The sequence below is a fragment of the Aotus nancymaae genome, unplaced genomic scaffold (assembly GCF_030222135.1).
Source record: "Aotus nancymaae isolate 86718 unplaced genomic scaffold, 86718_ANA_hifiasm-v0.15.2.pri h1tg000210l, whole genome shotgun sequence".
Taxonomy (NCBI): domain Eukaryota; kingdom Metazoa; phylum Chordata; class Mammalia; order Primates; family Aotidae; genus Aotus; species Aotus nancymaae.
This window is the reverse complement of record NW_026988625.1, coordinates 1,139,730-1,152,001: the sequence shown is the minus strand read 5'-3', so window position 1 is coordinate 1,152,001 and position 12,272 is coordinate 1,139,730. Positions and strand designations below refer to the sequence as shown.

Sequence of the window (12,272 nt, the reverse complement as noted above, 5' to 3'; positions counted from 1 at the left end):
TTTTCATTAAGATTTTTATAGTTGTAGCTTTTCTATTTGGGTCGTTTATCCATTTCCAGATTGCATGTGGATATAGAGTTTTCTCAAAAACATTTTTTGCAGAGTCTGTTTTCTCCCTACTGAATGATCTTGGCACCCTAGTTTAAAATCATTTGACCATATTACTGAGAGATTATTTGTGCTCAATTCTGTTCTATTGGTCTCTGTGTCTGTCTCTCTGTACCACTCGGTTTTGGTTGGTATAGCTTTGTAGTATGTTTTGAAATCAGGCAGTGTAAAATCTCCCACACTATTCTTCTCTTACAAGATTATTTTGGCTATTTGGGGTTCCATGATATTCTATATAAATTTTAGAATTAATTTTTTTTGCTTTTGCAAAAAAGATTATCAGAATTTTGATAGAGATTGAAATGAATCTGTAGATTTCTTTTGGTTTTTATTAATATCTTAACAATATCAAGTTTTCCAATACATGAACAAAGGCTTGCTTTCCCCTTATTTTTTATTCTTTAATTTCATTTAGCAATGTTTTATAGTTTTCCTTGTAAAAGTGTTTCCCCTTCTTGATTCTCAATTATTTTATTTTTTCTGATGCTGTTGTAAATTGAATTGTTAATTTTATTTTGAGTTGTGTCCTTTCTGCTTGTTTTCTGTTTGGTTGTTTGGGTATACAAATATAAGAACGCTTTTTTGTTTAAAAAATATTATTATTATTATTGTAGAGACAGGGTTTCATTTCATTGCCCATACTGGTCTTGAACTGTTGATCCTCACCAATTCTTTCACCTCAGCTTCCCAAAGTGCTGAAATTATAGGTACGAGCCAACATGCCTAGCCATTAGATGGTTTTACGTGTTGATTTTGTATCCTGAAACATTACCAAATTTATTTAATAGTTATTTAATTCTAACAGTTTTTTGGTGGGACTTTTTAATTTGTTTTTTTGTTATACTTCAAGTTCTTGGATACATGTGTGCAGATTATGCAGGTTTGTTTCAGAGATATACATGTGCCATGGTGGTGTCCTGCTGCTATCATTCCATTATCTGGGTTGTAAGCCCTGCATGCATTAGGCATTTGTCCTAACGCTCTCCCTTTACTTGCTCCCAACTCTCTATAGGCCCTGGTGTGTGATGTTTCTCCCCTGTGTCCAAATGTTCTCATTGTTTACCTCCCACTTATGAGTGAGGACGTGCAGTGTTCAGTATTTTGTTCCAGTGTTACTTTGCTGAGAATGATGGCTTCCAGCTTTATTCATTCCCTACAAAGAACATGAATTCATTCCTTTTAATGGCTGCATAATATTCCATGTTGTATATATGCCACATTTTCTATATCCAATCTGTCATTGATGGCATTTGGGTTGGTTCCACGTGTTTGCTTTTGTAAATAGTGATACAATAAACATGCATGTGCACGTGTCTTTATAGTGGAATTGTTTATCATCAATCCTTCGGGTATATACCCAGTAATGAAATTACTGAGCTCAAATAGTATTTCTAGTTTTAGATCCTGAGGTATCACCACACTGTCGTCCTCATTGGTTGAACTAATTACACTCCCATCAACAGTGTAAAAGTGTTTCTGTTTCTCCCCAGCCTCGCCAGCATCCATGATTTTCTGATTTTTTAATAATCGCCGTTCTAACTGGCATGAGATGGTATCTCATTGTGGTTTTGATTTTCATTTCTCTAATGACAAGTGATGATGAGCTGTTTTTTATATGTTTGTTGGCCACATAAATGTCTTCTTTTGAGAAGCGTCTGTTCGTATCTGTCACCTATTTTTTGATGGAGTTGTTTATTTCTTGTACATTTGTTTAAGTTTCTTGTCGATTCTAAATATTAGACCTTTGTCAGATGGGTAGCTTGCAAAAATTTTCTCCCATTCTGTAGGTTGACTCTTCACTCTGATGATAATTTCTTTTACCATGCAGAAGCTATTTAGTTTGATTATATACCATTTATCAATTTTGGCTTTTGTTCAATCACTTTTGATGTTTTAGTCATGAAGTGTTTCCCATGCCTATGTTCTGAATAGTATCACCTAGGTTTTCTTCTAGGGTTTTTGTGCCTTGGGAATTTACATTTAAGTCCTTAATCCATCTTGAGTTAATTTTTGTGTAAGGTGTAAGAAAGTGGTCCAGTTTCTGTTTTCTGCCTATGGCTAGTCAGTTTTCTCAGCACCATTTATTAAGTGGGGAATCCTTTTCCCTTTCCCGTTACTTGTTTTTGTCACATTTGTGAAAAATCAGATAATTGTAGATGTGTGGTGTTAATTCTGCAGCCTCTGTTCTATTTCATTGGTCTATATATCTGTTTTGGTTCAAGTACCATGCTGTTTTTGTTATGGTAGCCTGGTAGTGTAGTTTGAGGTTAGGTAACATGAAGCCTCCAGCTTTTTTGGTTCCATATAAAATTTAAAGCAGTTTTTTCTACTTCTGCAAAGAAAGTCAGTGGTATTTTGATAGGGATAGCATTGAATCTATAAATTACTTTGGGCAATATGACCATTTTTATAATATTTCATAATATCATGGATTTTTTATATTATTTTATAATATCATGGATTCTATCCATGAGAATGGAATGTTTTTCCATTTGTTTGTGTCCTCTTTTATTTCCTTGAGCAGTAGTTTATAGTTCTCCTTGAAGAGGTCCTTCGCATCCCTTGTAAGTTGTATTCCTAGGTATTTTATTTTGTTTGTAGCAAGTGGGAATGAGAGTTCACTTATAATTTGGCTCTCTGCTTGTCTTATTTCTGTTGTGTAGAAATCCTTGTGATTTTCACACATTGATTTTGTATCCTGACACTTTGCTGAATTTGCTTATTGAAGAGTTTTGGGGCTGAGATTATTGGGTTTTGTAAGTATATAATCATGTTATCTTCAAACAAGACAATTAGACTTCCTCCCTTCCTATACAAATACCCTTATTTTTTGTGTTGCATGATTGCCCTGGCCAGAACTTACAATAGTATGTTGAATAGGATTGGTGAGAGAGAGCATCCTTGTCTTGTGCTGGTTCTCAAAGAGAATGCTTCCAGCTTTTGCCCATTCAGTAATATATTGGCTATAGGTTTGTCATAAATAGGTCTTATGATTTTGAGATATGTTCCATCAACACCTAATTTATTGAGAGTTTTCAGAAGAAAAGGATGTTGAATTTTATCAAAGGTCTTTTCTGCATTTATTGAGATAATCTTGTGATTTTTATCTTTGGTTCTGTTTATGTGATGGATTATGTTTATTGATTTGTGTATGTTAAACCATCCTTGCTACCCAGTGATGAAGCTGACTTGATTGTCGAGAAATAGCTTTTTGATGTGCTGCTGGTTTCAGTTTGCCAGTATATTGCTGAGAATTTTCACATTGATATTCATCAAGGATACTGACCTGATGTTTTTTATTGTTGTTATATCTCTGCCGTATTTTCCTATCAGGATGATGCTGGCCTCATAAAATGATATAGAGAGAAGTCTCTCTTTTTCTATTGTTTGGAATAGATTCGGAAGAAATGGTATCACCCTCTCTTTGCACCTCTGGTAGAATTTGGCTGTGAATCTGTCTGGTCCTGGGCTTTTTTTTGTGTGTGTGTGGGGGGGTGGGGGTGGTAATTTGTAAGCTATTAATTACTGCCTGAATTCCAGAACTTGTTATTGGTCTATTCAGGGATTCAGCTTCTTTCTGGTTTAATCTTCAGAGGGCATATGTGTCCAAAAATTTATCCATTTCTTCCAGATTTTCTAGTTTATTTGCATAGAAGTGTTTGGTGTATTCTCTGATGGTAGTTTCTATTTCTGTGGGAACACTGATGATATCTTGTTTGTCTTTTTTTATTGTGTCTATTTGATTCTTCTCTTTATTAGTTGAGCTAGTGGTCAATCTGTATTGCTAATCTTTTAAAAATCAGCTTTGGGATTCATTGATTTTTTGAAGGGTTTTTGTGTTTCTGTCTCCTACAGTTCTGCTCTGATCTTGGTTATTTCTTATCTTCTGCTAGCTTTTGAATTTGTTTGCTCTTGCTTCTCTAGTTCCTTTAATTCTGATGTTAGGGTGTTAGTTTTAGATCTTTCTTGCTTTTTGATGTGGGCATTTAGTGCTATAAATTTCCCTCTGAACACTGCTTTAGCAGTGTCCCAGAGATTCTGGTACATTGTCTCTTTGTTCTTACTGGTTTCAAACAACTTCTTTATTTCTGCCTTAATTTCATCTTTACCCAGTCATCATTCAGGAGCAGGTTGTTCCATTTTTGTTCATTTGTGTGGTTTTGAGTGAGTTTCTTAATCCTGAGTACTAATTTGATTGTACAGTGGTCTGAGAGACTTTTTCTTATAATTTCCATTCTTTTGCATTTGCTGAGTGTTTTACTTCCAATTATGTGGTTGATTTTAGAATTTGTGCTATGTGGCACTGAGAAGAATATATATTCTTTCAGTTTGTGGTGGAGAGTTTTGTAAATATCTAATTAGGTCCACGCAGTCCAGAGCTGAGTATATGTCCTCTCTTATTTCCTTGAGCAGTGGTTTGTAGTTCTCCTTGAAGAGGTCCCGCATGTCTCTTGTAAGTTGTATTCCTAGGTATTTTATTATCTTTGTAGGAATTGGCAATGGGAGTTCACTCATGATTTGGCTCTCTGCTTGTTTATTGCTGGTATGTCAGAATGCTTGTGATTTTTGCACATTGATTTCATATTTTGAGACTTTGCTGAAGTTGCTTATCAGCTTAAGGAGGTTTTGGGATGAGATGATGAGGTCTTCTAAGAATGGGATATACTTGTTAATTTTCTGTCTCATTGATCTGTATAATATTGACAGTGGGGTGCTAATGTCTTCCACTATAATTGTCTGGGAGTCTAAGTCTCTTTGTAGGTGTCTAAGAACTTGGTTTTTGAATCTGAGTGCTCCTGTATTGGGTACGTATGTACTTAGCATCGTTAGTTCTTCTTGTTGCATTGATTCCTTTACCATTATGTAATGCCATTCTTTGTATTTTTGATCTTTGTTGGTTTATAGTTTGTTTTATCAGAGACTAAGATTGCAACCCCTGCTTTCTTTTGCTTTGCATTAGCTTGATCGATATTTCACCATCGTTTTATTTTGAGCCTATGTGTGTCTTTGCACATGAGATGTGTCTCCTGAATACAGCATAGCAAAGGGTCTTGACTCTTTATCCAATTAGTCAGTCTGTGTTTTAAATTGGAGGCATTTACCCTATTTAAATTTAAAATTAATATTATGTGTGTATTTGATTCTGTCATAATGATGCTAGCTGGTTATTTTTCACATTAGTTGATGCGGTGTTTTCATAGTGTTATTGGGTTTTCCGTTTTGGTGTGTTTTTGCAGTGGCTGGAACCAGTTTTTTCTTTCCATATTTAGTGCTTTCTTCAGGAGCTCTTGTAAGGCAGGACTGGTGGCGACAAAATCCCTCAACATTTGCTTATCTGTATAGGATTTTATTTCTCCTTCACTTATGAAGCTGAATTGTGCTACATATGAAATTCTGGTTTGAAAAATGTTTTCTTTACAAATGTTGAGTATTAGCTCCAAGGCTCTCTGGCTGGTAGGGTTTCTGCAGAAACATTCACTGTTACACTTATGGGCTTCTCTTTGTTGATAACCTGATCTTTCTCTCTGGCTGTCCTTAACATTTTTTCCTTCATTTGAAACTTGGGGAATCTGAGGACTATGCATCTTGCAGTTTCTCTTTTCGAGAAGTATCTTAGTGGTGTTCTCTCTATTTCCTGAATTTGAATGTTGGCCTGTCTTGCTGAGTTGGGGAAATTCTCCTGGATAATATGCTGATGTGTGTTTTCCAACTCGGTTGCATTCTCCTCATCACTTTCGGGTACACCAATCAATCGTAAGTTTGGTCTTTTCACATAGTCTCGTATTCCTTGGACGCTTTGTTTATTTCTTTTCATTCTTTTTTCTCTTATCTTGTCTTCACACCTATTTCAGTGAGTTTATCTTCAATCTCTGATACACTTTCTTCCACTTGATTAATTTGGCTATTGATACTTGTGTATTCTTTACAAAGGTTTTGTGCTGTGTTTTTCAGCTCCATCAGGTCATTTATGTTCCTGTCTAAACTGATTATTCCAATTAGCAGTTCCTGTAAACTTTTATCAAGGTTCTTAGCTTCCCTGCATTGGGTTAGAACATGCTTCCTTAGCTAAGAAAAGTATGTTATTTTGGTAAGCGTTTTATGGTTTTTCTACATATGAGATTATGTTGTTTGAAAACAGAGATTATTTTACTTTTCATTTCTAATTTCTATTCTCTTTATTTATTCTTCCTGGCTAACTGTTCTGAGTAGGTCTTTCCATACTATTTGGAAAAGTAGTGGTGAAAGTGTGCATCCTTGCTTTGTTCCTGAAATTACAGAAAATATCTTCAGTTCTTCAGACTGCATATGATGTTAACTGAGGGAGTTTCATAGACGTGTTTTCACTCTGCTAAGTTAGTTTCCTTTTAGTTAGAATTCATTGAGTGTTTTTGTCAGGAAAGGGTGTGGGATTTTGTGAAATAATTTTTCTGTAGCGATGGTCTTAGTGCTTTGCATCTGAAAGAGCCAATCTCCTCTAAACCCACCCATACCTCCTCCACTATATGTGTTGTTTAGAGAGAAAGGAAAACCTTGTGTCCTTCAGAGGACAGGGGCCACTCCGCCAGAGCCACAGCAGTAGTCACCTGTGTGAGAGGGTTGGGGAGAAGAAGAGGCCTTCATGGATACACCTGTAGACTCTGCTTGAATCCATAGTAGCTCTTACTGCTCTATAGATGTAGACTGGATTCCGACATAGGCAACGGTTCATGGACAAAAGGGGAATAGACCAGAATCAGAAGCAATAGGATAAGAGGACTAGGCTCAGGCTCCTCTGGATAATATGGGGTGACGGTTACAGGGACTCACCCCATTTGTCCCAGAGTTTGTGTCTGTGTTGATGAGTCTTTCTTTTTGTTTTATTTTTATTATTATTATTTTTAAAGGAGGGGGCCAAATTATTATTATTTTAAAATTTGATTACAACCAATTTTGTTGGCATTAAAATTAGAGGCATGGAATGGATATATACCAAAAACCAGAAAATGAGTTTGGCTTTATTATTTTTTTTTTTTGATGTGTCTTTCAAGAAAGCCAGTTATTTTTCTCACTCTGACCACCTCCAGCTGATAACCCCTCTTTTAGGTTGATTAGATTTGGATGGCCCCAGAGTTTCCATTAATGAATTTTAATTTAAAGAAAAGGGTGTGGAATGATTGCGTCATCCAAATCAGCCCTCTTCCCTTGTGTCCCATGCCTTTAAAGGATCTCAGTCCTGACGGTCACATGAACAAATTTTGCAGGTGGGGTGAAGAAGGCCAGGCTAGCTGCACCCAGTTTCCTGTGAGAATGCAGCTGCTGAGCCCAGTGAACGGTGAGCAGATGACACAGGGTCACATCAGGGGCTGCCTTCTTAGCTATGGTCACCTGCAGACCCCCCAGAGATAAGTCCACAGCATCCAGTGCTGTCCCAGGCCCAGACACACTGAGTCTTTCAGTTTCTCTCTGCCTTTCTATATTTCTTCCACTCCAAAAGAGACCGCTGTGGGGGTCCTGGTGAATGTGCATCTGTACTTACTGCTGTGCACAGAACTCCTGAATGGTGACATACCTGCCTGCTCCACTCTGCCATGTGTAGTAAAGTCCTGGCATCTTGAACCTGCTGAAGGGGTTCCCTGATAGACATCAGAACAGGGAGCCCAACTTGATGAAGGGGAACCCACTAGGAATGAACGGCTATGCCCAGAGCTGCTTGTTTCTTCCCCACTCAAGAGTATGGCCCATTTCAAGGCTCCATATTTCTCTGTTGGAAGCCTTGTGCTCTAAGGCTTGGTCTCTCCTCTGCTCTCAGCTCATCCGCATCCAGCATCAAATGAACGTGAAGTTGGTCTCTCACCACACATAGGCAGAGCCAGGCTGAGCTCGTCTGTCTCTCACATGCTACTTATGCATCCCTGGCTGAACCCCCTCTGCGTGGGGACTGAGGGGCCTCATACATCTGGTTGTGACAGAGCATGAGATTCCTTGTCCAGAGCTCAGACTGAAGCAACCCCTGGGGAGGCCCTAAACCTGCAGACTGAAGAATAATAGAAAGAATAATTAGGGAAATGCGTAGGCATCATTCCCTGGGAATTATATCACATGCATTTAGTGCAAACTAATGTGCTTACTTGAGAGTACCTGTGGTAAAGAAGCTCTGTCTTTGAGGTTAAGCCCGTAGACCCAGCATCAGTAAGGGAGGCTGGACCCAGCTTTGCCTCTTCCAGGTTACAACACTGTGTAAGGTTTCCCCGTAAAATAAGGGGCACCCAGTTATGTCTATATTTAAATAAACAATATTTTCTTGGAGATAGAGATGCTGTCTTTTTCTTTTTTTGACTCAGAGTCTCTCTGTTACCCCACCTGGAGTGCAGAGTGGCCAAGTCTCAGCTCACTGCAACCTCTGCCTGCTGGGCACAAGTGATTCTCATGCATCAATCTTCTGAGTAAGTGGAATTACAGGAATATGCCATGAGGCCCAGATAATTTTCATGTTTTTAGGATATGTGAAGGTGCACTACGTTGGACAGACTTGTCTCAAACTCCTGACTAAGCAATGCAACAGCCTCAGCCTCCCAAAGTGCCGGGATGAAGGTGTGAGCCACCACACCTAGCCTGGATATTGATTCTTAATCACTGTTTTACTAAATTGAAATGTCACTGACCTCTAGTGTTTATATTGATAAATTAGAGAACCCTACCTTCAGGCCACAAACACTTCCTCTCCAATCAGGGCCCATTGCCTGAAAAGCAATAATAGAGTTTCTGTCCGGATTAAATGAAGTCACAGTCTCAGGAATTAAAAAGTTGTTTGTCAATATAAGGTTGTGTATGTACTAAAGAAAAGATCACGTGGTTGCCCAAAGAGACGCAGACAGACCCCCAGGTTTCTACATGCAGACCCTGGCTGGGAGGGAACGTAAGTATCAGCATCCTGGGTCACTTCTGCTGAGAGAAACCAACAGGCCAGGAGACAGGAGGCAGGAGGGAGAGGTGCTTTTCATAGTTCTCGTGAGCCATCTTCTTTGTGTGGTACCCATTCAAAATCAGGAGAATAAAACAAAATTGTCCAGCCCTGGTTAGAAGTGAGTAAGTAACAGCATAAGATGCAGGCAGGGCTGCGCATCACTGCAGAGAGAAGATGAAATGCCTGCAGGGCTCGATACGGTTAGAGTCCCCAGAAAATGTATTGATTTTTTTTTAATCAGAAAAAAGGAATATAATCTATCCTAGATGATGTATATATGTCTGTACAACCGTAAAAGTAGCCATAAAAGCAAAATGGCCCAGAAACCCTCAAAGGTACTAATGCACCCTTTATGGGATGAGATGCAATTCAGCAACAACAGGGAGAATCTCAGAAGAAGTGTGCAGGGAGAAGGAAGCCTGAACAAACGGGAAGACAATGTTTGATAACGCTAACATTCCCAAAAATGAAAACCAAGGAGTAGTTATGGAGAAAGATCTGTGGCTTCCCGGGATGCTTTGGGGGAGAGAAGGAGATGGCAAAGGGTGAGGAGGAGCTGCTGGGGCTGGACACAGGTTGCACAGCTGGCGGTGGTGCTGTTTTCAGGAATCCAGATAGATCTGTAATTGAGTGTAATAGTACAATGTAAATATTGGTGATTTATTTTATGTACATTATTCCTTCTTGGAAAGAATTTTATTAAAGAGAATATTCTGGGGAGGAAAGAAGCAGAGGGATTCACCCTGAGGAGATGGGAGGGAAAGCCACCAGTCTGGGGACTTCTGGAAATCAGGAAATGAGCATGATGGAGACACAGGTTCCGCATAAGAGGTGGGTCTGAGGTGACACAGCCGGAACAGCAACCTCATCCTGGGACTTCAGTGCAGACACCCTGTGTCCCAAGGTACAGGGAACAGAACGTTTTGTTTCCTGGAGGCCCTGTTCCTAGGAAGGAGGTGCTGTGTCTGATTCTCAGAACACAAGAAAAGAGAAGCGTCTACTCCCTGGCAGGGCCCTGGATGGCCTGGACCGTGGGGGAAGCAGCAACAGAAGCCACAGGCCACGACTGAGCAGCAGCTGTTGAGCGCTCACCCCACTGGCAGAGGAGAAGGGGGTTCTTGTCTCACTTCCCCCTGGGCCTGGAGCACTGTGGGAGCCTTCAGATTGCTGTCATACGACTCGCAATAATAATCAGCCTCATCCGCAGACTGGAGTCCAGTGATGGCCAGGGAGGCTGAGTTGCCGGACTTGGAGCCAGAGAATCGGTCAGAAACCCCTGATGGTCGCTGATTATTAGCATAGATGAGAAGTTTGGGGGCCGTTCCTGGGAGCTGCTGGTACCAGTACACATTATTCCCCCCGATGTTGGAGCTGCTTCCAGAACAGGAGATGGTGACCCTCTGCCCAGGGTTCCCAGACACTGAGGCCGGCTGAGTCAGCACAGACTGGGCCCAGCATCCTGGAAGTGGGAGACACACAGGCATCACGATTCTGGGTGTAGAGACAAGAGGAGAAAGCAAGAATCCATAGGCTTCCCAGGCCCTCCCCTGGACCCCATCCCGTCACCTGTGCAGTGAGCCAGGACAGTGAGGAGGAGAGGAGCCCAGGCCATGCTGGAGATTGTCCTGAGTGCTGCCTTCTGTGCCACAGCTGAAGCAGAGCCTCCCCAAATGTCTCCGTGCCCTTCTTCATATCTGAGAGTGGGAGGGTCCATCCATGCAAATCAGACTCCCCAGCTTTCTAATCCCACCCTGGGCCCTAGGTAAGGTCCCTATGCCTGAGGATGTCAGGGGGTGGCAGGAGTGGGGCATTGTGGTCCTAAGGGGTGGGGAGGACCCAGCTGTGAGCCCTGAGAAGAGGACACCAGGCAGGGCAGGTGGCTGGTTCTGCTCTAATCACCCCCAGTCTTCTCAGGAATGGTTCTCAAGCGCCTCCTAGTGTCCAGACCAACACAAACCATTTACAAGGTGACCAGAGCCTCTCAGACACACCACTGCCTCCCTGCTGTTCTGTTCTCTGTCCCCTCTCTGGGTCAGGCCAGGTGGTGCCTGTATCCTCTCCCTGTGACCTCAGGGCCGTCCTCACACTTTACTGGGCTCCTCAGGAGTGAATCTGCCCCTGGCACTCTCACTGTTTATTGTAGAAGACTCAGGTGGTGACTACAGAATGTCCTCATAGGTCAGAATCAAACCAGAGCAGGGACTGACCTTCATGAACTCGCCTCCCCACATCGGGACCTCTCCTCTCATGTGGCTCCTCCCTGGTGGCCAGAGCTCTCCTTCCTCTGTGATCCTGCAGCACTGAGTTGAAAGGGAGCTCTTTCCTCTAGGATGCCCAGCACACATTCCCAGATGGTTATTCTGGTAAATCTGTGTTCTCTACTTCCCCAGAATTGTGGTCATAGTCATCTGGGTTCTGTGCCCAGGCTGAGCAGTGTCTCACATACAGGAGAAGGTTGCCCACCGTCCCCTGCCTGCCCGTGAATGCTCTTTCTGGTGGATGCCACAGCAGCTCTTAGGGTGAGGGCAGAGAGACGAGCAGGTCCATCCTGGGGCCAGTAGGATGTACCCCATGTGATAAGAGGTCGGTCTTTGTCAAATAGTTATTGAGCATGTATCTTTTGCTGGGCATAGGGCTCAGTGTTGGAAATGCCATGCTGATCTAGAAAGCCTAATCCCTCCCTTTTGCAGTTGATCCTGATAAAAACAAAAGCATAGGAGGGGCACCGGAGCCTTCTTCCATTTCCTTAATCCCTGGGTCAGAGACCAGAGAGGCCCTGCTGCACTCCAGGGTCCAGGAAGAGATGATTTGGTGGAATCACAGAGGAAGAAAGAAGAAAAGACTATAGGAGAACCAAGGGAAATCAGCCTGACCTGAAGATTCCTGGGTTCAGGTGATACGCATAATCCCATAGTTCTTGGAGGCTTTGTTCATTTTTTTTCACTCTTTTTTCTCTAATCTTGCCTTCTCATTTTATTTCATTCATTTGATCTTCTATCTCTGGTATCCTTTCTTCTTGATCGATTCAGCTGTTGAAACTTGTGTATGCCCTGCGAAATTCTCGTGCTGTGTTTTTCAGCTCCATCAAGTCGTTTATGTTCTTCTCTAAGCTGGTTATTCTAGTTAGCATTTCGTCTAATTTCTTTTCAAGGTTCTTAGTTTCTTTGCATTGGGTTAGAACATGGTCTTTTAACTCAGAGAAGTTTGTTATTACCCACCT

General features: G+C 41.3%; 1 protein-coding gene across 2 annotated transcripts in view; it reads right to left on the bottom strand.

Annotated features, from left to right (window-relative positions):
* The window catches only part of LOC105706714 (immunoglobulin lambda-1 light chain-like), a 392,758-nt gene that overhangs the window by 290,644 nt on the left and 89,842 nt on the right, over window positions 1-12,272 (bottom strand). The window contains exons 1-2 of one of the 2 annotated variants that reach the window (XM_064371879.1): window positions 10,619-10,726; window positions 10,208-10,511 (exon numbers count right to left, since the gene is read on the bottom strand). The exons of the other annotated variant lie outside the window; for it this stretch is intronic. Coding sequence (XP_064227949.1) covers window positions 10,208-10,511; window positions 10,619-10,664 — 350 coding nt within the window. The 5' untranslated portion in view covers window positions 10,665-10,726. Of the gene's footprint in view, window positions 1-10,207; window positions 10,512-10,618; window positions 10,727-12,272 lie in introns of those variants that run through there. 2 annotated transcript variants of the gene reach the window in all.